Source organism: Pogona vitticeps, chromosome 3 (assembly GCF_051106095.1).
Source record: "Pogona vitticeps strain Pit_001003342236 chromosome 3, PviZW2.1, whole genome shotgun sequence".
NCBI classification, from domain to species: domain Eukaryota; kingdom Metazoa; phylum Chordata; class Lepidosauria; order Squamata; family Agamidae; genus Pogona; species Pogona vitticeps.
The window spans coordinates 245,646,041-245,672,992 of NC_135785.1; the positions used below are offsets into that span (position 1 = coordinate 245,646,041).

General features: G+C 42.9%; 1 protein-coding gene across 1 annotated transcript in view; it reads left to right on the forward strand.

Annotated features, from left to right (window-relative positions):
* The first annotated feature begins 384 nt into the window (after positions 1-384).
* The window catches only part of SLC35F2 (solute carrier family 35 member F2), a 36,089-nt gene continuing 9,521 nt past the window's right edge, over positions 385-26,952 (forward strand). The window contains exons 1-5 of the mRNA XM_020803169.3: positions 385-601; positions 14,591-14,766; positions 16,165-16,292; positions 21,994-22,153; positions 25,591-25,747. Of these exons, the coding sequence (XP_020658828.1) occupies positions 459-601; positions 14,591-14,766; positions 16,165-16,292; positions 21,994-22,153; positions 25,591-25,747 (764 nt within the window). The 5' untranslated portion in view covers positions 385-458. The remainder of the gene's footprint in view (positions 602-14,590; positions 14,767-16,164; positions 16,293-21,993; positions 22,154-25,590; positions 25,748-26,952) is intronic.

Genomic DNA, 26,952 nt, shown 5'->3' on the forward strand with positions numbered 1-26,952 from the left:
AAAGCACAGAGTTCTCACAACAAACCCACAACAACCATTAGATCCCGGCCATGAAAGCCTTCCCCAATACTATTGATAAGCCTCGGTCTGATCGATTCCTGAGGGAAGCCTTGACTGAGTACAGAAGCGCCACCGGCTCCTCGTCGAGGTCAGCGGGAAGGCGGGGGCCTTTATCGGTCCCGTCTCGCCCGAGCGGCGGCGACCCTCAAGGCGCGACGGGGTTTGGGTGCGGGATCCGCTGACGAGTCAAGGTTTGCCGCCAAACCCAAACAAGGCGCGCAGGAGCCGCAGCATCCCACGGAGGAGGAGGCGGGGCCTCCGGGAGGCCGGGCGAGGCTCCGCCCCTTATCTTTCCCCCTCCCTTTCCTCTCTCTCTCTCTCTCTCTCTCTCTCCCCCTCCAGGGCGCCTCCCTCCGCTTCGTCCCCGCCTCGGAGCCCGCTCTTGCCGCCGGCGCGTCATGGAAGGCAGCGCATCGCCCGAGTTGAGCGCGGCCAACGCGGCGGCGGCGGCGGCTCCCGCTCCCGGTTCTCCTCCTGCCCAGCCGTGTGGCAGCGCCCGTCGTCTCTTCTGGGTCCGGCTGAAGGAGAAGCTGTGCACTTGGTGAGCGGGGAAGACAAAGGGCAGCCCGGGTAGCCTGCCTTGCCGGCATGGGCTGCCCTTTGACCGGCGGAGGAACCGCCGAGGCGCGCCTCGGGTGGTTGACACGTGGGGAAGGAGCCCTGAGGTCGCGGGATCGGGAAGAAGCGGGGGGGGGGCTAGGAAAGGAGAGCTCCCCAAAAGTGGGGCAACAGCGGCGGATTCAAGGCACCGGGTAGGCGATAGGGACCAGTGAGTGGGATCCGGATAAGCATCCTCCATCGTCCACGTGCTTCTCTGAAACGACCCGTGGGGGTGTGTGCTTTTGCTGGGGGTGGTGGGGAAGTTTCCATTTGAAACCGGCGGCTTCGCTCGGAACCTAATCTAAGGAGTTAAGTGGCTGGTACTGGCTTTAGCCTCGTTGGGGGGGGCGAAAAACACTCTGCACATGCTCTTGGAGCTTGGTATTTGGCCGCGATCACCCCTTGATGTTCCGAAAAGAAAAGCATGTTTTTTTTTCTCCTGACTAATAAATACCTAAGAGGCACCGTGGGAAAACAAGATAGACAAGGCTTGTAAACTTTGATAGCTGTTTGGGAAGAGACCAGAGTTCAGTGGCAGCGTGTGGTTTAGATCGTATAAGGCCTTCCTTCTGAGGTTGAGTCTTCTGCGCGTCCACCTCTAGCCTTAGGGGGCAAATGGAAAACTGAAAAGATGCACAAAATGTAGTAGTTAAGGTGGACTCAGAGGAGCCAATGACCAAGAGGAGGCAGTGGGCTTAGCTTTATGGGGACACATTTGCCTACTGAAGAGAACATTTGTTGTTGTTGTGATGTACTACCAAGTCACCTCCAATTTAGGGCAACCCTATGAATGAATGAGCCATCTCCAGAATGTCCTCTCTTCAACAGACCTGCTCAGCTGTGGCTTCCCTCCCAGTCTTGGTTCCCTAGATGTTCTTGGACTATAGTTCCAGAAATCCTGGCCAGCACAGATAGTGGTGAAGGCTTCTAGGACTTCTAGTCCAAGAACATCAGGGGACTCAAGGTTGAGAACCACTGCTCTACGGAGCCAGTCCATCTCATATTTGGGCTTCCTCTTTTCCTGCTGCCTTCTACCTTTCCCAACATCGTTGTCTTTTCAAGAGAATATTGCATATACGTTATAGGTGTAAATGTGTACATTTTTGAAAACTAGGTATAGAAACACAGTGTGTCTCTCCAGATGAGGGAAGACTCTGATGGCTAGGTAGCCTGGGTAAATATGCTCATCCAGGGACTAAGAGATGATGGATAACGTCAAGGCACTGCTCTCTTCATTGGGTTTCAGACCACATTGTACTAAGCCTTAGGTAAGTGTAGCTGTCTGTCTAGTCCAGCATTCTCTTTCGCAGGTATCTCTGGACAGGCTATGACATGAACGTTTTCCCGGTGTTTGCAAAAGATACACTGCTCTGTAGACTGTGTTTTTATTCCATGTTGCCAGGGCTGGGATCAAGGAAGCAGAGGACATCTTGAATAAATGCAAGTACTGTAATGGAAAGACATCGGGCCAGTTTCTTGGCAAGCCAGATAGGATTTGCAGCGTTCCCATTTTGTTTGTACATCCGTAGGTCTTTTTTTTAAAGTAGCAAATAACTGCATATTTCTGCAAGGTAAGGTAATTTGAAATAGCAAACCCTCGTTCCAAAATCAGTTTGTCTGTTTTCATCTTCCACAAGCATATTCTAGCTATGTGCAGTGAGAACTGCAAACAGGGAAAGTGATGGGTGCAGAAATTATAGTATCACTATACTAACCTGGAGCAGCTCTTGAACTCGGATGGAGAGATGCTTCAGCCCAATATTTCAACAAATGGGAGAGGTACCCCCAGCCCAGCTGGAAGCGACCTTCAACACTAACCAAGGTGCTTTGAACATCCATTCACTTCCTTGAGGAAACTGCTGAACGTCTTACTGGTAACAGAACATTTGAAGGCTACAATCCAATATAGTTTGAGAGTAATCTGGCAATGAAAAAGCCATTTTCTGCCGGTTTGGTGAAAGACCATAGAGAAAGGCAACCCACTCTGTTGGGAACTGCAGTCCAACAATATCTGATGTAAATAATATATTCTATTCAAGTTTCCTATTGCATGCTGAGAATTGGAAAAAAAATAGGGAAATCTCATAATCTATAAACCCTTTTCCATCTTTTAACTTTGCCTTTACCATTTTTTCTTTCCACTGTAGATTATGTCTTTTTACAGCATATTGTCCGGAAATAACAACCTTACAGCATTTTAATAAACTCCAAAAAAGCTATTATAGCACAAGCTTTTGGGCTCTAGAGTCCACTTCAAATGATTTATGTGGTGAAGCAGACTCTAGTTTACAAATATTTGTGTCTGGGAGGTGAATGATCTTAATTAAGGCCATATTTATACAAAACATTTAATTGAAATGCAGTGAATTAGTCAAAACGGGAATGATAACGTGGACCTCCCTTTCAGACATAAAACAGCAAGAGAGGTGTGTGACTGTTTACTGGGGTCTTTGGATGGAGATTGGTGGCAGTGTCTTTGTTCTGCTTGTTTTAATACCTGAGTTGCAAAAGTGATGGCACAGGGAATTTATTCCTCCAGGCTGGCAGCCAAGTGCCTTTCTAGTATACTTCTCTTTGAAGGAACTTGTGCTGCAACATGATATTGAGCTCTTAGACGCATGTCTTGGCAGAATGTCAGCTCCTTGCCTCATGCTGCAACAGGGCATGCCTGTGGTTGCACCCGGGGAGACAGATGTTACAGCGTGGTCAGACTGGTTTTGAAAGCCAGGGCCAACATGGTTTTAGGCTGGTGTGGTGTTCACAGGCTGTAGAACAATTAAGTGCAACAGAGTGATGGTTGTTTGGATTGTTTTATTTTCCCTGTTGTGAACTCAAAATTCAGTAGCATTCCAGTCAGAATGATCAACACTTAATTCTGACTTGTTTCTCCAAGATAAGAACAGTGTATTTAATGTTACCCAAGTAATATTCATAGTGGTGGTTAACTTTGGCTGGGCATGTGTCTGTTTTCTTTCTAAACCCAAATGACAAGAAGAACAGAATCCTAGGATGCTGGCAAAAGAAATAATAGTAGGCATAATATTTATTTATTTATTCATTCATTCATTCAATTTTTACCCCGCCCCTCTAGACAACATCTACTCGTCTATTATAGCACTTAAAGAGTAAAGTTATTTCAGGATGAGCATTTATAGCTCATAATTTGCTTCTGCGGACACCAGGGTCTTAGGAGGAATTTAGGATTAGCAAGAACATGATAACATGGGCAAGCGAGGTTATCTCATCATCCTCTTGTACAAGTGAAAGAATTGTCTTCCTAGAACTGGCTGCTTATTAGTAATATTATTACTTATCAATCCATACATAGTGATCCCCAAAGAGATGCAGAAGAAGATATAAAAAACATTGCTAGAAAGCAGGGCCTACATGCATTGGTAAGGATTAATAGTTCAGTGGCAGAACAGATGTGTTTTATGTAGAAGGTTCAGTCTGTTAACATGTCCAGGAAAACACTCTCCTGAAGGTCTAGAATCATAGAATCACAGAATAATGGAAGGGCCTATTAGGCCATTGAATCCAACCCCCTGCTCAGTGCAGGAATCCAGTTCAAAGTATATCTCAGTATGGTTCTTCTGGGTTTTTCGGGCTCTTTGGTCGTGTTCTGAAGGTTGTTCTTCCTAACGTTTCATCAGTCTCTGTGGCCGGCATCTTCAGAGGTTGCTGTCCTCTGAAGATGCCGGCCATAGAGACTGGCGAAACGTTAGGAAGAACAACCTTCAGAACATGGCCAAAGAGCCCGTAAAACCCAGAACAACCATTAGATCCTGGCCATGAAAGCCTTCGCGAATATATAGCTCAGTAGTTTGGTTATCTGGCTTGCTGTTGTTGTTGTTTAGTCGTTAAGTCGTGTCCGACTCTTCATGACCCCCATGGGTCATGAAGCCAGGCCCTCCTGTCTTCCACTGCCTCCCGGAGTTGTGTCAAATTCATGTTGGTAGCTTCGCAGACACTGTCCAGCCATCTCATCCTCGGTCATCCCCTTCTCCTCTTGCCTTCACACTTTCCTAACATCAAGGTCTTTTCCAAGGAGTCTTCTCTTCTCATGAGATGGCCAAAGTATTGGAGCCTCAGCTTCAGGATCTGTCCTTCCAGTGAGCACTCAGGGTTGATTTCCTTCAAATCGGATAGGTTTGTTCTCCTTGCAGTCCAGGGGACTCTAGTCTCCTCCAGCACCACAATTCAAAAGAATCAATTCTTTGGCAGTCAGTGTGGCACAGTGGTTAAACTGCTGTACTACAGCTAAAACTGTGCTCACGACCCGGGGTTCAATCCCAGGTAGCCGACTCAAGGTTGACTCAGCCTTCTATCCTTCTGAGGTTGGTAAAATGAGTATCCAGCTCGCTGGCATATGTAGCCTGCATAATTAACTTATAACCCTCCCAGAGAGTGCTTGAAGCGTTATGGGGCAGTATATGAGCAGCACACTTGGAGGATTTTGAGCATAACCTTGTTAGTGTGGGAAATGAGTGCAATTGTACGGTAGTTGGAGCATTCTTTGGCACTGCCCTTCTTTGGGATTGGGATTTAGACTGATCTTTTCCAATCCTCTGGCCACTGCTGAGTTTTCCAAACTTGCTGGCATATTGAGTGTAGCACCTTAACAGTGTCATATTTTAAGATTTTAAATAGTTCAACTGGAATGCTATCCCCTCCACTGGCCTTGTTGTTAGCCACGCTTTCTTAGGCCCAGTTGACTTCACACTCCAACATGTCTGGCTCAAGGTCAGCAACCACACTATCTGGGTTGTCCGGGACAGCCAGATCTTTCTGGTATAATTCCTCTGTGTATTCTTGCCACCTCTTCTTGATGTCTTCTGCTTTTGTTAGGTCCCTACCATTTTTGTCTTTTATCATGTCCATCTTTGCACAAAATGTTCCTTTAATATCTCCGATTTTCTTGAACAGATCTCTGGTTTTTCCCTTTGTATTATTTTCCTCTATTTCTTTGCACTGTTCATTAATTCTTTGGAAGTCAGCATTCAGTTTTCTGTAACTTTCCCTATCTCCCTTGCATTTTGTTTCCCTTCTCTTTTCTGCTATTTGTAAAGGTATCTGGCTATGGATACCTAAACTACTCCCAGAGGTTGAGAGTTCAATTCCTCATGGTGCCTTCTTGATAGAGGCTGTACTCAATGTATATTGGAATCTGTGAATATTGAATGGAATATAGTCCATTTCAGCTATTTCTCTCTCTCAGTTCTTCCTTAGTAATTCATTTTTTCTAAATAGGAACTTTAAGATCTGTAATAGGGATCTGTAATAGAGTTAAATCTTCTGTTGCCTTAATAGTTCCCAACTCTGAAGTCTCCCCCAATATCTTTTCTTTTTTGGATTTTTCCCCCTCTTCCTTCTTACAGTGTTTAAAATTATTTCATTGCTGTTACTTATAGTGTTTAAAAAGTAACTTGTTATCTTACTTGGTACATTGTTGTTATTTTGGAAAAAACAACAGGGTTGATAAGACAAGACACTTGTCAAAAGGCCTAATTAACCTAATTATAAGCATAACCATTAACTTTGAAAAGTAATTTTAACATGTTGTTACACCAGTAAAGAAACTTTGTTCTCAACCATTTCCTTTGCAAAATAATTTTGTTAAATTAGTTTGTAAGGTGAATAAATTGTAGGCAACTAGGCTATTTTTAGCACCTTGCTGTTAAGCTTTGTCTTTTCCTTGCAGAACTTCAAAAGCATGATTGGTAGGATGTTCTGATTTAAAGATGACCCACAGAACATTTAACTCTATTTAGTCATGCTTTAAAGCATGTAGAAGTCCACATGTGTTGAGGGGAGTAGTGGGGATCATAATATACATGCCTTCTCCATCATTTCTTTAATTGTGGAAACATAGCTATCCTACTGTAACCCAGTAACCTCTCCACATGAACTAAGCCCCCAAATTGGGATTCTGGATCATGTGGAGAAACTAAATTGCTCTAGCAGCCTCTTCCTCTTCAGATGTTTCTGTTCTCAGTCTGATGACTATTTAATGTGTTTGCGTGCCATATGTGTTAAAGCAGCCATTCTCAATCTTTTTTTGTGTGTGTCCATGGGCCTAAACACAATATGAAAGAAATATAGGCTGAATCAGGATTGAGTAAGTCGCATAATGAACCTTATAAGGTGTTGTTGTTTGCAGTCTGTGGTCCCCTTCAAATGTGCCAGCCCCCCTTCCCCGGGAGCCATATGGTCCCTTTAGAGAATGAGCTGTTGGTAGTGGAACAGATTATCTCAGAAGATGGTATACTTGCATGGACATTTTGCTGAGGAGTTTGTTTGTTTGTTTTTGGCTGGGCTTTCTTTTGGTCTCCCCCACCGCATGGCCTGGGGTTGGGGCCTAGGGGGTGGGGCTTTCTACTTTAAATGAGGGTGTCCCAGGACGCATGAGATTCTCAAATTCTCTGATTCTTTCTCTGACCCTAATATGGTAAATAGGAAAGCCAATTAGAATTGCATACACCTGGGACACAAGAAAGTTTTAAGGGTCGGATCATACTTCTGCACAATTAGAGAGCAGGCCGGATAGGTGGGGCTTGACAGCCATGGAAGGCAGCCCATCTAGGAGAAGGAAAACTCTGATTTCAAACCTCCACTGCCCTGTGGCTATATCCACTCATGGAAACAGCTTCAGGAATTAACCTAGAGCAAAATTTGGAGCTGGAGTCCCGAAGGCAGTTCGTGTCGTTCTGTCAACTCCTGCGACGTTGGTGGAACCAGTTGTATTGGCTCTTGCCTTTCCATTGGACCATTTCAGCAACGTGGAGAGGGGGGATCTGCTGCTTGGGTAACAGCCTATCCTCCATATTACTTTACCCAGGCTTCATGCTCTGAAGAGGACACGCCTCGATACATAACACATTACCATGGTCTCTCGAGACTGAAGGATGCCTATGTTATGTTATGGTGACTGGTGGATGGCCACCTGTGCTGTCACTGTCTTTCGTTCAAAGAGACCTATCCTGAAAAAGTCATTGGGTTAGATGATCTTCAAGAACCCTTTCAGCTCTTTGACCCTCTGGTGTCATCTGCACAGTTGGCCACCTTGTTACTCACCCCAGTTCCAGATCATTGACAAACAAATTAGAAAACACCAGTCCTCATTCAGATACTTAAGGAGTCCTTATACTTCTCTGCTGTGATGCCCTTCCAGTTATCCCTGTTCCCCATTGGTTCATTACTTTCCAATCTGTGAGAAGAACCGCCGTAACACTTTGAATATCCCAAGTATGAAGTGCCTATTGAATCACTCCTGTACACATCACTGACAGTGGAGGCTAAGAAATTCTATAGCCGATAGTCCAAAAGCTTTTTTAGGTCTGTTGCATGCCCTTGCTTTCATATTCAAGGAACGCAAAAAGATTAATGGACTAGGAAGACTTCCCCTTAATTATGCTACGAATCCAAGGGTGGGTTTGGGGAACATTTAACTGTAGGATCAGTGGGCCGTGGGCCTGAATTTAATGCATGTGATAAATCTGTGAAGGGCTATGGAGTGAACAGCCCTGTTGCAGTTTATATTCATCAGAATAAATCAAAACCATGCATTCCCTAAATAAACCTCTGTCTGAGATCATTTCCATTACCTCATTCAAGAAAGAGGCAAAAGAAATTAATCGTTAGTGTCACTGAGGAGTGGTCCAGAGATGTGGCCAAGTTCTGGAAGGGAACGATAATTGTTCTTTTATTTATTGGATGATAAATAATAGATAAGAAGAGTAGTAATCAATAGCCATCCCAGTAGCACAATTAGGGCGATGAGCGAAGAGGGAGATGCTTGTTATGCAAGTACTGTACATTTTCTGTTGCTACCATAGCAAAAGCAGTGTTTCAAAGTCAATGTTTCAGAATTTTGCGTTTCTGGTAAAATTCCTTTTGGTACATAGTAGAAGTGCAAAAATTCACAAAGGAGAATAACAACAACTTCCCCAGACTCCACACCTTTCTCATTAACTGGAACCTAAGCTGTCAGTAAATCAATCTGAGACATTTATAGGAAGAAGAATAAAATAATTTATTTACTTACAGTTGCTTGAAATTACAGACTTGTGTATACTGCTTTCTTTAGCGCACATATATTAGCAACCAACTGTACAGATTAACAGCAAACAACTGCCACCAACCCAGGAAAGAGAGGGGGGGGGGAAACACTCAGTAGAGAGGTGGGGCTCTCTTTAAAAGGCTGGAAGGAATTATCAGTTAGCTGGATAGATAAGCACTCCAGTCCAGAAAAGTTCCTCCCAGTCAAACCAGCTACAATCATGTGAAAAAGAAAGTACATCAGCTTTGAATTATGTAGTTTTAAGTATCAAGATACTGTATAATAAAAATCACCCAGTCCTTAGGTCTGAAAATTAGGTAGCTACAACCTCAGATGAACAACTACACATGAACAACTACACAACTTACACCATGCCATGATTTATTTAATAAAAATAACACCAAGATGGTGAAGCCTACTATTTCCATAGCAATTAAGAGGCTAAGTAGCAGCCAGGTGCCGCTAACCAAATACCCTGAGTTGATCATCAGCGAGTTTGACCACCTGTATAAAAGCTGAAGTCTTAGCAGTATGATGGTCTGAAGCATTCAGATTTGTGTTAATATAATGCCAAGGAGGAAACACATCAGCAGTGATCATAGAGAAGCAATTGTTGCTGCCCATCAATCTGGGAAGGGTTATAAGGCCATTTCCAAACAATTTAAAGTGCATCATCCTACAGTGAGGCAGATTATTTACAAGTGAAAAACATTCAAGACAGTTTCCAGTCTTCCCAGGAGAGGCTATCCAAGCAGATTCGCCTCATGGTCAGACCATGCAAAGCTCAGAGAAATTGCAAAAAAACCCCCAATAGTTACATCTCAGACTCTACAGGTCTCAGTTAGCATGTGAAATGTTAATGTTCATGACAGTACGGTTAGAAAAAGACTGAACGAGTATGGTTTCTGTGGAAGGGTTGCCAGGAGAAATCCTTTTCTCTCTAAAAAGAACATGATAGCATAGCTTAGGTCTGCAAAATTGCATCTGGACAAACTACAAGACCTCTGGAACAATGTCCTTTGGGGAGACGAGACTACAGTGGAGATCTTTGGCCATAATGCACAGTGCCGCATTTGGCAAAAACCAAACACAGCATAGCAGCACAGACATCTCATACCAACTGCCAAGCACAGTGGGGGGATGGGTAATGATTAGGCCTTGTTTTGCAATCACTAGACCTGGGCAGTCATCGAGTCTACCATAAACTCTTCTGTATAGAAAAATATTCTAAAGTAAAAATGTGAGTCCATCTCTCTGACAGCTAAAGCTTGACAAAAATTGGGACATGCAACAGGACAGTGATCCCAAGCACACCAGCAAATCTACAACAAAATGTCCGAAAAAGAAAAGAATCAAGGTGTTGTAATGGCCCAGTCAAAAGTCCAGACCTCAACCCAACTGAAATGCTGTGGCAAGACCTTAAGATAGCTGTGCATAAATAAATGCCTGCAAACCTCAATGAACTGATGCAATGTTATGGACCAGAATTCCTCCACAGCAACGTGAAAGACTATTAAAGTCATTCAGTAAACGATTACTTCAAGTTATTGTTGCTAAAGGCGGTAAAGTGTATTTAGTTTTTCACACTTGGCTTAATTTTTCTTAAATAGATCATGACACAGGGCAATATTTCATGTGTTGTTGTTCATCTAAGATTGCATTTACTTAATTTTCAAACAGTCCTAACAGTTCTCCACCTGCAACATAAAGTTTCCAATTGGACACAGAGCAAAGGGGTAGAAATAGTTTGCAGTTATAATTTAACTCATGAGTTTGATCCGGGTAGATGGGGCTCATCAGCCTTGGAAGGCAGCCCATCTAGGAGAAGGAAAACTCCGATTTTAAACCTCCACTGCCTTGTGGCTATATCCATCAATGGAATAGGCTTCAGGAGTTAACCTCGAGGCAAAATCCAGACCCAGAGTCCCGGAGGCAGTTCGTGTCGTTCTGGTAACTCCTGCGACATCACTGGAACCAGTTGTATTGGCTCTTGCCTTTCCATTGGACTATTTCAGTGACGTGGAGAGGGGGGATTTGCTGCTTGGGTAACAGCTTATCCTCTATATTATTTTACCCAGGCTTCATGCTCTGGAGAAGACACTTCAGATTCACATGCAGTGTCAAAATAACATGGAAAGTAGCGGTTACCGGGTATAAGCCTTTGCTTGATTAGTATAGAGTGTGACACCAGGGACTAATTTCAAAGGTGGGAGGGTTCATTGAATGAGACCAGGGAATATGGTGTTGGCTTTGCAGTTAGAAATATTAGGCTGAGGTCCATTGTTCCACCTACTGCGGAGAGTGAAAGAATATTGTCTCTGCAGCTCCATTCATCAGCAGGACTGGTCACCCTTATTAGTGCATATGCACCAACACAGCAGAAGTCAAAGACAAATTATATGATGATCTGGCAGTTACTATCAAGAAAATCCATGAAAAAGAGCCACTGTTCGTTCTCAGATTTTAACGCTAGAGTTGGTCCTGACAATTCTTGGCCCACTTGTCTAGGCTGGTTTGACATTGGGAAGATGAACGAAAATGGCCAATGCTTGCTGGAGTTTTACTGTTATTATGGTTGTTGTGTCAGCAACATGTTCTTTGATATGAAGTTTTGATACAGAGTTTCCTGGAGACATCCAAGATTGAAGCATTGCCATCAGCATCATCTGATCCTCACTAGATTCTCTAGCCTTCCTAGTATTACGATAACGCACAGTTATTAGGGTGCTGATTGCGATACTGATCACTCCCTGATGTGTAGTAGAGTAAAACTGTGAACAAAGAGATTGTACCATACGAAAAAGGAAGGAAGACCATGTATTCACATCAGCAAAACTCGTGATTAGAGAAAAGTGGAGAAATTTGCTCAAGTGCTTGAGGAAATCCTTCCAGGACCGGCTGATGCAAATGCACCTGAACAATGGGAACATTTCAAGAATGCTGTTTATAACACCGCCTTGTCCACATTTGGCAAGGAGACTAGTTTGAAACCCATTCGGAGGAGTTGATGCCAGTCATCAAGGAAAAGAGGAGAGCTCTAGCAGCATACAAAGCCTGTCCTAATGAGTACAGCTTGCAGGTCCTTCGAGTTGCTCGTAGCAAGTCCAACAGACTGCTAGGAGATGTTCTAATGATTATTGGCTTCAGCTCTGCTCTCAGATACAGCAGCGGACACAGGTAACACCAAGGGAATGTATGATGGCATCAAGCAGGTTTTAGGTCCAATACAGAAGAAATCTGCTCCTTTAAAGAATGCTACAGGCTTCATCATCCAGGACCGAGCGCAGCAGATGGAACGCTGGGTGCAACACTACTCTGATCTATATTCCAGAGAGAACGTAGTCTTTGAAGAGTTGGACAGTGAACCAACTTTAGCAGAAATAAAAGTGGCCTTGGATTTCCTTGCCGCCGGCAAGGCACCTAGGAAGGATAACCGCCCAAAGAAGACGCGTTCTAGATGGGCGGTATATAAATAAATAAAAAATCAAATGAATAAATAGCATCTGGTTGAAGTGCTAAAGTGCTGTAAAGAGATCATCACCACTGAGCTGTATGAAATCTTTTGTCTTTGCTGGAGGTAAGGACATGAAGGATGCAAACATCATCACATTGTATAAGAACAAAGGCAACAGGGGGAACTGCAATAACTACTGTGGCATCTCTGTTCTCAGCGTTGTAGGGAAGCTGCTTGCCCGTGTCATGCTGAAGAGGCTCCAGTGCTTGCAGACAGAGTCTATCCAGAATCACAGTTTGGATTTTGAGCTAATACCATTGACATGATATTTTCCCTCAGACAGTTGCAGGAGAAATGTAGGAAATTACAGCCACTCTTTGTGGCCTTCATAGATCCTACAAAGGCAGTTGATTTGGTTAGCAGGGACAGCCTTTTTAAACTACTTTCCAAGAGTGTATGTCCACCTCAACTCCTTAACATCATCAAGTCCTTTCATGAGGAAATGACAGGCACTGTAGTTTTTGATGGCTCAACATCAGATCCCTTTGATATTCAGAGTGAAACAGGGCTGTGTCCTCGCACCAACTCTGACACTCTCTCCCTAGATGTCGAGCTGGATAAACACATTGGCAAAGCAGCTACCATGTTATCTAGACTCACAAAGAGAGTATGGCTTAACAAGAAGATGATGGCATATACCAAGATCAGTGTCTATAGACCTTGTGTCCTGAGCACACTCCTATACTGCAGTGAGTCCTGAACCCTTTGTGCATGGCAGGAGAGGAAGTTGAACATGTTCTATATGCATTGTCTCCGACACATTTTTGGCATCATCTGGCAGGACAAAGTTCCAAATAGAGGAGTCCTGGAATGAGCTGGAATTTTTAGCATGTATACATTACTGAAACAGCAACGTCTATGTTGGCTCGGGCATGTTGTTGAGAATGGCTGATGGTCGGATTCCAAAAGATCTCCTGTATGGAGAATTAGTGCAGGGAAATCACCCCAGAGGGAGACCACAACTGTGATACAAGGATATCTGCAAATGGGATCTGAAGGCCTTAGGAATGGACCTCAACAGCATGGCCTCTCCCAATTTGAAGAGATTCTTGTTCAGCAGGCTGAGGCAAAGAGGCAGTCCCAAATCCAGCAAAATCAGGGAGCTGGACGGGGGACAGATTGTATTTGTCTTCCATGTGGAAGGGATTGTCACTCTTGAATTGGCCTTCTCAGCCACACTAGACACTGTTCCAATACCTCTGTTCAGAGCACATTACCATAGTCTCTTGAGACTGAAGGATGCCTACTTAATTTTCAAATTTCCAAGGACCAGATGATTTTTTTATTATGTCCTGATATGTAAAACCATAGAATTCAAAGAGAGTGGTCTTCCTTTTTCATATAACTGTACAGTATATGGAGGATGTTAGATTACAAATAAAATTCCAACAATGTCTAGATATTCTATGCCATTATTCTAAAACTCCATGAAATGTTACAGTGTTCCTACAGAAGATTTAACAGCACTTATTGTCAAGTCCTTGCTGACAAACGTCTGCATAGTCAAAGCTATGGTTTTTCCAGTACAGTAGTGATGTATGGAAGTGAGAGCTGGACGATAAAGAAAGGTGACAGCCGAAGAATTGATGCTTTTGAATTGTGGTGCTGGAGGAGACTCTTGAGAGTCCCCTGGACTGCAAGGAGAACAAACCTATCCATTTTGAAAGAAATCAACCCTGAGTGCTCACTGGAAGGACAGATCCTGAAACTGAGGCTCCAATACTTTGGCCATCTCATTATAAGAGATGACTCCCTGGAAAAGACCTTGATGTTAGGAAAGTGTGAAGGCAAGAGGAGAAGGGGACGACAGAGGATGGGATGGTTGGACAGTGTCATCAAAGCTACCAACATGAATTTGACCAAACTCTGGGAGGCAGTGGAAGACAAGAGGGCCTGGCGTGCTCTGGTCCAAGGGGTCATGAAGAGTCAGACACAACTTAACAGCTAAACAACAACATTGTCAAGTTACCTCCAACCCATGGTGATGGCTATGAATAAGTGATCTTCAGAATTTCTTATGCCCAACAGCCATGCTCAGCTCTTGTAAACTCAAGCCTGATTGCCGTGTCAAAGATGATGATGCTGACTCTACTTGTATCTTCAAATGTGTAGCACTTGCTAGATGCCCTATTTGTCCTTCATTCTTCCACCAAAATCAAAATGTCCTCCAAATAAGTACATGTCTGGAGTTCCAGCTTTTGTTAAAAGAAAGCTGTTAAACAAAGTATGATAGCGTGAGCAAGGAAAATAAGCTTCATTATTAGTATATGGTGTGAATTGTTGCATTGTTTGAGTGGATGAATGAATGAATGCATAACATCACAATCTTCTTAACAACTTGCATTTTGCATCCACAGGTACATTGTGAAAACACTTATCCTGGGTCAGACACTCTCCTTGTTCATATGTGGGACTGCAGTGACCAGCCAATTTCTAGCTGACAAGTGTGGTGTGAACACCCCAATGCTACAGAGTTTCATCAACTATTGCTTGCTTTTTCTCGTTTACACAACAATGCTGGCCTTTCGGAAAGGTACAAGTAAGATCTGTAGTATTAAAGTGCGGTGATTTCCTGTGTTGTGCTCATTGATCAGGATGTACAGTATATGGAAATGTACACCATTCTATGTACAACAACTATGGGCAGAGGTTTGGAGGCATGGATTTCATGTATTGCCTGATGTTGTAGTATTATGTGCCATCAAGTCACTTCTGACTTCTGGCAATGATCCAACGTCCCTGCTCAGGCCTTCCAAACAAAAAGCTGTGGCTTCCTTTGTTGAGTCAGCCCATCTTGTGTTTGTTTGGTTTTCCTTTTTTCTTCTTCTTGCATTCAATTTTTCCCAGAATTATGTATGTATTTTGCATTGTCTTATACAAAGTACAATAACCTCAGTTCAGTCAGGTTAGCGTCTAGTAAGAGGTCAGACTTGATTTGATCTACTAATTACTTATTTGTCCTTCTAGCTGTCCATGGTGTCATAAAACTCTCCAACAGCACATTTTGAAGTTTATTTCCCTTAAGTATACAGTTTGAAAACCATTCTAGGAACGCTGGAATCAGATCTTATTTTTTGTGTCATTGTGAAAATATGACTAACATTGCTTTTCATGCAGCGCTTCTTTTAATTTTTTTTGCTTTACACAAAAATATTTGTACCTTGTCTTTGCCTTAAAAAACAGCAAACACTAAAGGCAGCTTGCAGTATTAAAAACATCTAAAATACAGTAACTGATTTGAAGAAAGAAATTATAGCTGATAGAAAAAATAGGCTAATGGGTCAGGTTTGATGCTTATGAAAGTCACTGGATTCTTGGCCCGTCTTCCTACAACCTTCTCCAGCTGCATAAAACATGTTTCAAAGTGATTTCCATGCCTTTGAACACCCCCCCCCCCCGTGTACTTAGAAGCTGCAATGGAAAAGAGAGGTTGTTCTGCCTCCCCTTCATAAAAAAGTGGTTACTGTGTGAGGAAAGACTGTTAAAAAAAGAGAGAGAAACAAAGACAAGAAAAGGGCAAGGTAAATGTCCCTTTTCAGCTGTGGTAGCCCAAGATGTTCTGCTGCCCGAGGCAAACCAGCAGACTCGCCTCCTGTAAGCCAGTGAAGGTACATAATGTCTGCCAGCAGTAAAATTAGTTTTACACCTGAGACAGAAAGTACTATAAGTGCTTCTTGCCAGTCCCTGGCAGTAAAAATACAAGATTAACATTTTATTGCTCTACCAGATGGCCATCACGCTCTGCCTAAGGATAGGGGTGGCCTTGTGTTCCCAATCTTAAGATTAATCTCCAGGAGTCATCCTCTCAGGTCCTAGTCAAAAGCAGCTCAGGTATTGATGATTTACACAAAAGAGAGCTTCCACAGAAGAGCTTGGAAAGAAAAGAGGCTCATTTGCAGACAATAAGAATATGTGTTCCATTTTTCTCCAGACGGTGATAGCCTCTTCCAGATCCTGAAAAGGAAGTGGTGGAAGTATATTTTTCTTGGACTGGCTGATGTCGAAGCCAACTACACTATAGTGAAAGCCTACCAGTACACAAGTATAACAAGTGTCCAGGTAAAAATGAGTCTTCTAGAAAATAAGTAACAAATTAATCATAGCATGAGCTTGTGTGGGCAAGGGCTGCAGAGAACAGAGTTTGGAAAAGTTACTTTTTTTTGGACTGCAGCTAACAGAATCCCCTTTGATGGCTCACACATCCATGATAGATGTAGAATCCTCAGAGTCCAAAAAGTAACTTTTCCAAGATTTGTCTGAGAGACGTTGCGACAGTGTGGCTGAAATATTGGGCTAGGTAAGCCACCTTCAGATGATCTCTCCCAGAAATGCTTGGTCATTTTCCTGTTTTTGTACAGTTTCTTCCCATTACTAAAAAGTTGGCGTGCCCCTTCCTAAAGCTTAGTTACTGGCAGTTATTGCTGTAAGTTAAAATATTTTGATTTTTTCCTCCCTCCCTCCCTCCCTCCCTCCCTCCCTCCCTCTCTCTCTCTCTCTCTCTCTCTCACACACACACACACACACACACAAAAAGAACAAAGCAGTCTGTGCAGATTTACCTTTAAATTATTTGTTTTGCCTCTATTTCATTTTTTTTTAAAAAAGAAAAGCATGGATGAATCCATGGAGACGCAGGCAAGGCCAGTGATGTTCACACGTGTCCCCCCCCCCCCCCGCTTACTGGGTCCTCACTGCAAAATGAGAATGATACTGGTGTTTTGTTATTGGCCAGTCCTGAGGCCTCATCAGCTTGTGGAACTAGCCAGTTTACTAGTATGCAGCCAGAATGCATAGATGACCTTTACCTTCAATATGTAGTGGGAAGGTGTTGCGTCTCCGTGGCGGAATGTGCTCGAGGGCTCACATAGCTCCAAGGGTTATTTTCCTGGCACCAGGATCTTTTGGGGCTCTACGAAACCCTCCACCTGCTCCTGGAAATGGCTAGAAGGTTACTTCTGGCTTTAGGGGGCACCTTCTGCCAGATGTGGGCTCGGCACCAGTTGTTCTAGAGAAGAATGGTAGTCCTGAAAACTTCCACCAGCAGCAACAACAGTTCTTATTTTTCTGTCCTCCCACAAAACAAGTTGAGGGCAGCATGGTTGGTGAGACTCTGACCCCTTGGCTATTGGAACCGTGCTTCCTGGTTTGCCATATTACACTCTGGCAATAAAGCAGCCGCAAAAGAGCAAAACAAAGAGTCGCAGGCTGGCTGCCTTAGCCATCACCTTGAACTTTTATCGAGGGATGTTGGCAAGTTTCCCGGTCCACGTCTCAAGTCCAAGTCTTTGGAACTGAGTCCTGACTCTCAAGCCTTGAGTCTGAGGCTTGAATCATTTGCCCTGCTCTCCCCGGACAAACGACTCGAGACTCAGACTTGAGACTTGGAGCCAAAGACTCGGATTGTGCATGAACCACCAAGCTGATAGCCTAGCGAATGTACAGAGACAGTGGGACTGAAAGGGAAGCCGGGTGGGCACATGTGCAGGCACAGAGACAATGGGTCAACTTCCCTTTCTGGTGCCAGTGCCTGCCTCTGCACATGTACCGATCTATCAGCTGGGCAGCGAGTGTATGAGCAGGGGCAGTGAATGTGTGGGCAGGGGCAGTGAGTGCATGGGCAGCGGCAGCAGCCGGTTCCTGGAAGGGAAGCTGGGGCTGCTGCCTATGAGGATGGCAAAGGCAGCAGAAGCAGGTAGAGAGGCCCATCTCTAATAGAGACCCAACAGTGGGACTGAGAAAAATGGGTCTGAGTTGTGAGTTTAGTCTGAGTCTTTAAATCCCCTCCCCCGAGTTGAATCTGAGTCAAACTGCAGGTGCAACTTAAGTTAGACTTAATGACGAGTTTCAGTTTGCAAGTGTCCATTCCATTATTTTCCCTCTGTGCGGTCTGAGGGAGTGCAGTGCACTCAGTGGCATCACAATATAGCCAGATTTCATTAGCCCTAGTATTTTGTTGCTGCAGTTCTAGACTCCCTTGAGCCCCACCCTTTCTGTCATTGCTTTAATCATGGAAACAAAGCAGACTGAAGTTGGAGTGCCAGCTATAATGGAACCCCACCTTGGGCTTCTGCATGTGAACCCCAACTTGGAAGTTTTTTGTTCACAGTGGAAGGCCACCCAGATAGAGCATTCCCCTCCCATCTTCAGACTGTTTTGTTTCCACAATTAAAAAAATGACAGAGGGGTCAAGCCTAGTGACCTCCCATCGTTCTATATGGGTGCCACATGTAAACAGAACAACTATTCAAATATTCAGCAAACTCCCCCTACCTAAAATTAAAACTAATAATTTGTCCATTCATCTTTTAGCTTAGTTGCCTAAAAACCTTTTGAGAGAGAGAAAAGTTGTCCCCCAGCTAATGGACATCACATATTTCAAAAAGCTGATTATTTTTCAAACAAAAATTCACAAACATTCTCCACAGCTGGAAACTTCCACACCATGGGTAACTTCCAGCTTCTGTCTTTGAATAAGAAAGAGCTATTTTCCCCCTTTGTCACTGAGTTCTATATGAGGAAGTCTTCTGTATGATAACTGATAACAATGAGATGATCATTGCTATTCCTCACAAGTTAAGGCTACACCAATCTTAAGCCCACTCTCTTGGCACGAGCTCCATAGAACTCAGTGGCTGGAATTTCTGAGTAAACAAAGTTGCCGTACTGATCTGTTGTGGGTCAGACTGTGCCATATTGCAGCCGTTCTCAACCTGTTTTTGGCCACGGCCACAAAAACAATATGAAAGAAATATAAACTGAAGCAGGATTCCACACGTTGCATAACAAATGTTAGATGGTGTTGTGTGTTGCCCCTCAAATGTTCTAGCCCCCAGGGAGGCCATATGACCCGCTACTGAGAATGGTTGCTATGCTGCCAGAAAGTAAAGTTTGGTTCTCTACGCTACTACCGTGGCTACTCCTAGTGGTAAAAATTGTTTGAAGTGCAGAGTTGGTGAGGGGAATTGAGTGTGGCTTCAATAACTTCCTCTAATTACTGCCGCCAGTAATTACAGTGGCCTTCTACTGTAGCAAATAAAAATGGGTCTGGCAGGAACCCACATAGCAGTTTGAGCTACAATTTCCCCTCAGTAGACCTTCTCTTATTTGTTAGTTTACCTCAACTGGCACTTACTGTTTCGATACATTCATTCAGAGAGGGTAATGAAAAAGAATAAAGTGTTTCAGTTTACTCACAGTCCTTATATAAAAACTAACATATTGTGGAAAAATATTAACTTGTTACATAACTTGGCTTAACTGGTTAACTAGCCTCATGTTGACTAACTGATTTGGTCACAGAATATTTCACTCTAATTGTCTTCAGACCCATAAGTCACACTCTAACTGACAGAACACAAACTGAATTCTGACTGGAAAAAAAGCAGGAAAAAGAATCCGAGGTAGATAGAGACTGAGGTGGTTGACATCCATTGCAGTTCTCTCCCAGCCAAAACCTCTCAGAAGACATCATATGAGGGTGCAATATATTAACACCTCAAAATAAGCATTTTTTAAAAGCAGAAATGAACTTCTGTACATGTCTGGTTTTGTTATTTTCACTTTATCACATTCTTGGCTTTCCTTGTGGTTCCCATATGACCTTGGCGGCAGAAAACAGGTCCTCAGACTTGGCAACAGGGCCCTTGCTAGATGAATTGGAACAAGAGAGAGATGTAGAGGAGACCTGATTACAGTACTGGTGATATTGGATCAGTAAACCCCCAAAGTTAATGTTATCGTAGGTAAAAATGTATACTATGCTTCCGATATGTACATAAAAGAGAAAGTTTTGGTTTAATACGGTTTCTTAAAAACGCCCTAAGCTATAAAACCATTGGTCAAACAGATAGGTAAAATAGTATCATTCAAAAGCCTGTGGTGTCCAAACAGAAATAACCCTGTGCCTAATGGGCTCATTGATCATAGCAATTCCAGAGCTAAGTTTCGCTCTAGTTCTGATTTATAACTCTGCAGTTTGAGTGGAGACTTTGCATGACTTCACTGTGACATCATCAGAGCAGGTACAGGAAGCAAGTAGCCTGTAGAAGACTTATGAAATCTTGCGGTGAGCCCTCATTGGAAGGAAGTGAATCAGTGTGAGTCATTCAGCTGTTAAAAAACAAAGAGCGAACTAGAAATCCTTGTTCTCCCATTGGCAGTTGCCCAGGGTAAGAAAAATAAACAGTGTTGTACGTCTTCTTAATGTACAGACAAATGAAAAGTGTAAAGTGGGACCATAATAAAATGTTGCAGTGTTTAATGTTCTTGTTCAGGGTTCCTGCTGGCAATCTTGGCCTTTTTCAGGCTACTACTCCATTCCAAGGAGACAAGAACACAGACAACAAGTTGCAAGAGGGAAGAAATGAGAGGCTGAGGATGTTTTTAGTCTTTTCATAGATCAGGGGTCTCAAACTCAATTTACCTGGGGGCCGCTGGAGGCAGAGTCTGGGTGAGGCTGGGCCACATCAGATTTTCTGCCAAGTGGAACAAGAGCTGGCCAGGAGTTTCCTTAGCCCGGCTGGGGCTCCGAGGAGGAGGAGGAGGATGAAGAGGAAGCACTGCTGGGTGCTGAGGTGGCCATTGGCCGAGCTGCTGCTGGGGGTGCAGAGAGAGAGAAAGAGAGCCACAGAGCTGCTTCACTGGAAGAGGTGGCGGCAGCAGCTGCTGTTGGCGGCGCTGTTGGAGGCACTCTTTGAGGATAGGCTGGGAGCGAGCTCCGCTCTCAGGAATCGCTCGGTGGCAGCTCAGGTGCTCAGGAAAAAGAGCTGGCAGCGTGCGTCGCTCGTCGGTTCTCCCCCAAGACAGTGCCTCTTGCACCCTCCATCTGGAACTGCAGCCTGCCAGCTAGCAGACAGGCGGACCGGCTGGCAGGCTGCAGTTCCGGATGGAGGGTGCAAGAGGCGCTATCTTGGGAGAGAGCCGACGAGTGAGGCAAGGCTTTTTTTGACTTGACAGCAAAGGACACGTGGGTGCTTTGGGGGGGCAGGCAAGGCGGGGGCCGCAAACTATCATCCGGTGGCCCGCAAATGGCTCCCGGGCCGCATATTTGAGATCCCTGTCAGAGATTATTAATTTTTCATGATACATGTTTCTGCATTTGATTAGTTTCTTCCTGTACAGAATTATCTGTGGAAAGAATCTTTGTGTATGTGGGAGCTCTCAACCGCGGAACTGTAGGCAGAAATACAACTATCTGTCTGAATAGAAAAAAGGATTATAAACAATGATTAATTATAGCAACTGTAATTATTTTCAAATTTGCTCATTCGTCACCCATGGCTCATTTTAAGCAGCTCAAACAAGGAGGTCATAGCAACTGAGTTTTTGTATAGCCAGCTTGTGAGCTGGGGGAACATCTTGCTCAATTTTTGGAATGAATCGTCTCCATTCATGTGCTCTGTCTAATATTTTTATTAGTTAGGATGTACTTCGTTTATAAGAATAGGCTGCTTTTAAAAAAATCACAAGCTTTGTTTTGCATGCAAAACATCCTAGTACAAATGGAGGATGCTTTATGGAATAGCATCTTCAGGATGCTATTCATCAAAAGTTACATCAAAGTCCCACTGAAAAATTTGGAGTCAGGTGGAATCTCATCATCCTCAGCTTACTTTGATTTAAGTGAGTCCTTTAGCCACCAGGCTGAATTTACTCTCTTCAGATCGTGTATCTTGAACACTTGGTGATTGTGATAAAAAGAACTTGTGGGGGCTTTTTTTCCTTTGTATTATTATGATATTTTTCTTTTTGTGCTTGGCAGCTCCTAGACTGTTTTGGGATCCCTGTGCTGATGGCTTTATCATGGTTCATTCTTCATGCAAGATACAAACTGATCCATTTTATTGCTGTCGCTATCTGCCTGTTGGGTGTAGGGACGATGGTTGGTGCCGATATATTAGCTGGGAGACAAGATGACGAAGGTAAGGTCTGGACAAAACTTGTCAATGAAATATGGAAAAATGGTAGAAGCAAGGAATTCTGTTCAATGTGAGGCATCCTTGATGTGAGCCAGGTCTGTATGTAATAGTGCAGTGTGGCCACTTGAAAAATCTGTTTGCAAGAATTCATAGTGTTATCTCAGTAGAGAATCCCAAAACTTTGATTTTATGTCATTAGGAGCTTTGGAAAATTGCTTAGAAAAGTAAAAGATGCAGGGTATATAAACAGCTAAATCTATATGTCCAAGTGATGCCTTTAAAGTTTTACAAAAATTTTTTTCCGGGGCTGGAGAGTACATCACAGGTCAGAAATGAGGAACGCCTGTCCCTAGGCCACATCTGGTTCCCCATCCAGTCCCGCAACCTTTTTCTCCGGTCCAGGGAGAGAATTTCTATGACATTTCATATTTTCTCTGCAATTTACATTTGAACCCATAAGCAAGTCCAAACATGTTTATGTGTAATCCGACCTTTCTCACCAGATTACTTATAAACATGTTCAAACCCCACCATAAGCTCAAACATAGGTTGCAGAAAAAACTATGTCATAGAAATCCTCCCTCTGTTACTAATAAAGGACTGTTTACAGCCTGGGAAGCTCTTGCCGAGAATTGAACTCTGGTTTTCATCCTGGAAACCTGTTGCCTTTGCATTTTATCCTGGGAAGTCTTACTCTCAACATACATAGACATGAGATGGGCTTGAAAAGAAAATGGAAATTTTTTCCAAATTAATAAAAATTGCATCTGACCTTTCCCACTTTGCTTTGGACCGTTGACCTTTTAGCCATCCCTACTGCTGCAATGTCCCCCCTCCAGACCCACCCCACATTGGAATTCAGACAATTGGAGGCCATAAAGGGCTCCAAACCCATATCTTACGTGAACCAATCAGTAAAGGATGGAGTTACCAACTCTTGAATAGGCACTGATATAAAAATGCAACAAGTCCTTCTTCCCATTGCAGTTGTTTTCCTGGAAATGTGTTGGGAAATGCTTCAACAGCCGATTTTACAACTTTGAAAAAAAGACCAGGAGCCTTGCTTGAGAAAAAGCTTGCAACCTTCCTAAGAGTATCAGTTTAAGAACTGAATTGATGTTGGAAAAGGTTGATGGACTAGAATGTGCTGCAACAAGTTGAAGCAAATCCCTTAGCCTCGAAATAAAATAACACAAAATGCTGACGCGCCCTTTGTATTAATTTATAGGAGCTTTCTGAGAAGCAAAACAGAGATCAATGTATTGACCATGATGGAGAGATACATTAGGGCACTAAAGTGTGTGTATGAGAGGGAACACGCCTCCAGTTTTAGAAAGGTAATGTGCCTCTTTAACTAGGCATGCAGTTTTGACAGAAATAACATGTATTAACACTGGCTTCCCACAGATCACTTACAAAATATCCATGCAGATTGCAACCCGTATTTCCTTAACAATTATTAGCCGGCATCAGAATAATTCTGTCCCCCCCCCCCACCGCTCAGTATTAAACCTAGATAGCATGTTGCATCTGATTTTTCCTGCCTGAATGTGAAACTTTTAACTTCCTTGTTTGTTTTAGCCCAGTTCTCTCATCTGTCAAGGTCATCCTGAGGCTTGATTATGAAGTATTAGCTATCCTCCTGCTTTGACGTCAACCATAAATTTTAAGAGCATCCCTTCCACTTTTTCGTCCAAGTAATTTATAAAGATGCTGGGGGTGGTGGTGGTGGAACTGGGCCTAGATAGCATCCTGTGGCACCCCACTTGTTAACGTCTTACTAGCATAACGAGGAACCATAACAATTTGCATTCTTTGCCTGTATTCTACCAGCTTGGCTACAAGAATATCAAGGGAAACTTTCTCAAAGCCTTGCTGAAATCAAGATGCTCTATATTTGCAGCATTCATCTAATTTATCAATCTTGTAACCCTGTCAGAATAAAAGAGATAAGATTAGTGTGGCATGATTTATTCATGCCATTTCTTAGTAATCACTGCAATCTTTTCTAAGTATCCATAGACTGATTAACGCTCTATTCTGGTACCTTTCCTGGTATTGAAATCAGCTGACCAGCTGGTTATCTAGATCCTCCGCCCCCCCTCCCCCAAATCTGAAGACAGAGACAACATTTACCTGCCATTAGTCTTTAGGGACTTCAACTGTTTTCCAGGGCTCAAAGTTTTATACACAGATGCTCTGAGTTTACATCTGCAAGTTCCTTTAATACCCTTGGATTCAGCTAATCTAGCTGTGCAGATCTAAATTCAGTTAGGGAAGCTATGCGTTCCTGTACCAACTCTTTACATCTTAGGGTGCAGTTTTCTCATCATCTACTTTAATCTGTTTAAGCAGATTTTTTTTCCCTTTAGAAGACAGAAGCAACGTAGGTGTTCAGCAGGTCTGCCTTCTCTCTGTCATCTGTTAGCATTTCTCCATCTGTCCCAGGCAGTGAACCTATTGCTTCCTTATTTTGCCCTAAGCATAATCGGGGGGGGGGGGGGCACACCTTTCTGTTGCTTTTATTCAGCCTTTCTGAAAGTCTGAGCCCATCTTGAGATTTAGTCCTCTTGACCTTTTTTTGGAAGAAAGAAGAAAAAGAAAAAGTATTTCTCTTTATTTTTTTAAATAAATTATAACTCAAAAAACAACCAAATATACAACAAACAAAATTGTATACAGACGTCATTAACTAACAACATAATAAACAATGTAACATGTATTTTCCCTCACCAGGATCATTTGGGTATAGAATCAATTTTCTGCCCCATGCAGAGTCTCTTACACACTCCAGAACTGCTTTAATTCTTGTGCTAGTGCGCAACATTTCTCCTTTGTTAATACACAATCTATAAATCCCTCACCCCAAATATCTATAAAAATATTCACCTTTTTTCTGACAAATGGTGGCTACTCATTTGGACTCCACCTTGGTGATTTGTCCTCCATCTATAAAGCTCTAGTGACACAAAAAAGGAGAATTAGCAGGGCTGAGGCCAACAAACCGATTTTACACCACAGTATGATGGTTTGGATTAACCATGGTTTAGTTAAGATTAACCATGATTTGGCAGTTTGGGGTGACATAAATTAATTTATTTAACTGGTTTGTTCCCACAAACCATAGTTCAGTTGAACCGCACTTAAGAGTTCAGGCACAATATTAAACAGTAATTAATTTAAAATGGAAGCAAAAGCTTCCACACTCTTCCTTGTAGCTGCTCAGTAGAAGAGGGAGAAGCTCAGCTTGTTCCCATCAAAAGCAGCTGATATCTATTGAGCCAAAAGGAATTCACTGGTAAGTACCAAATTTTTCATATTCTGTCAAGAAAGAGGCCGAACGGCTTGAAATATTGTCTGATTAACTGTCTGTAAAACTACCTGCAGGTTTTATATTACATCAATTCCTTTTTTAAAAAAATTCATGTTTTTCTATACAGGAAGCAACGTAGTTATTGGAGATGTCTTAGTCCTCGTTGGCGCTTCGTTATATGCAATTTCGAATGTGAGTGAGGAATACATTGTGAAAAATCTGAGCAGAGTGGAATTTCTAGGAATGGTGGGCTTGTTTGGGACTATTATCAGCGGTGTCCAGCTGTAAGGATCTATTATATGTATTTTAACTGTATTTAAGAAAACATCTATACCATAGAATGATTTCTTCCTTTCCATGAATTGGTGGATCTGTTATTAATCCATCAATAGCATTGCAATTAATCTCTTTAGAAGAGTGGGTGTTGTAGGGTGATCAGTTTTGCAGCCCAGAAATGTCTTTTTTTATTTTCAAATTCACTATCAAATCAGGTGGGTAGGCAGCTGTGGTTTCTCTCTTTCATTCCCTCCCAGATATCCTTTCATATCATCCATCCACTGCATCACGCACAAGTAGGACATAATTTTAAATCTCCAGGTTGCAAACTGGCAATCCTAGGTATTTAGGCTTGTGTTTGATTGCTTGATCCAGTTTGTTCTTCTGATACTCCATGCATATTTAGCTTGCCTCTCATCCTGGCTTTTTCTAGCTTATGTGTTGATCGTGCTATCTGTTGGCATTCCAAGTCCTGTAACTGGTTATTCATGCAGATAATCTCCTTGACCTTAATGGAACCAGCCACAGGGTTAAGGACTTGGGGAATTAAATCATTGACTGGTTTGGAATCTTGCTTTTCTGGAATGGCATTGTCATTGTGGGTTTGTTTTTGTTTTTCCAGAGAGAGAATTGGCTTCCTTTACAGTTGTTTAATAAGCGGAAACTCTTCCACACTTCTTATTGCTTCATCTCCATGTTGGAAAGAGTTTGTCATTCTGCTTACTATACAAGTGTGAAAGGCACTGAAGACTGTCTGTAGAAAAAGTGGTAAAACAAATTTCCTAAGAACTTTGAAGATATGGAATTAATCATGGGCAAGGTTTCTTCAATGAAATAAAATAATTTTGTAGAATTGTGTTGCTTGAAAGCTGCTGAGGCAGTTGTGGGCCTGAAGGCTGTTTGCGATCGCAATAGCAATCGGAAAAACATCTTCATGAAGCAGATTCGTCGTCAAGCGGGGTGATCGTTAAGCAGGGCACCACTGTATTGATTAGACAAACCTTTTTAAAAGGCTGCATTTATTTGAATTGGCCAAAATGCCATTAGTTATACCTGCTGGCATAATGCAACTGGCATAAACTTTGCTGGTGAAATGCCACATGTTAAGACATTAGTGTAGGCATTTACACTTGTACACCAAGTCACACAACTGTGTGTACAACAACAGATGCCTACACTAACTTCCTAACTTGGCAGCAATTCACCAGTGAAA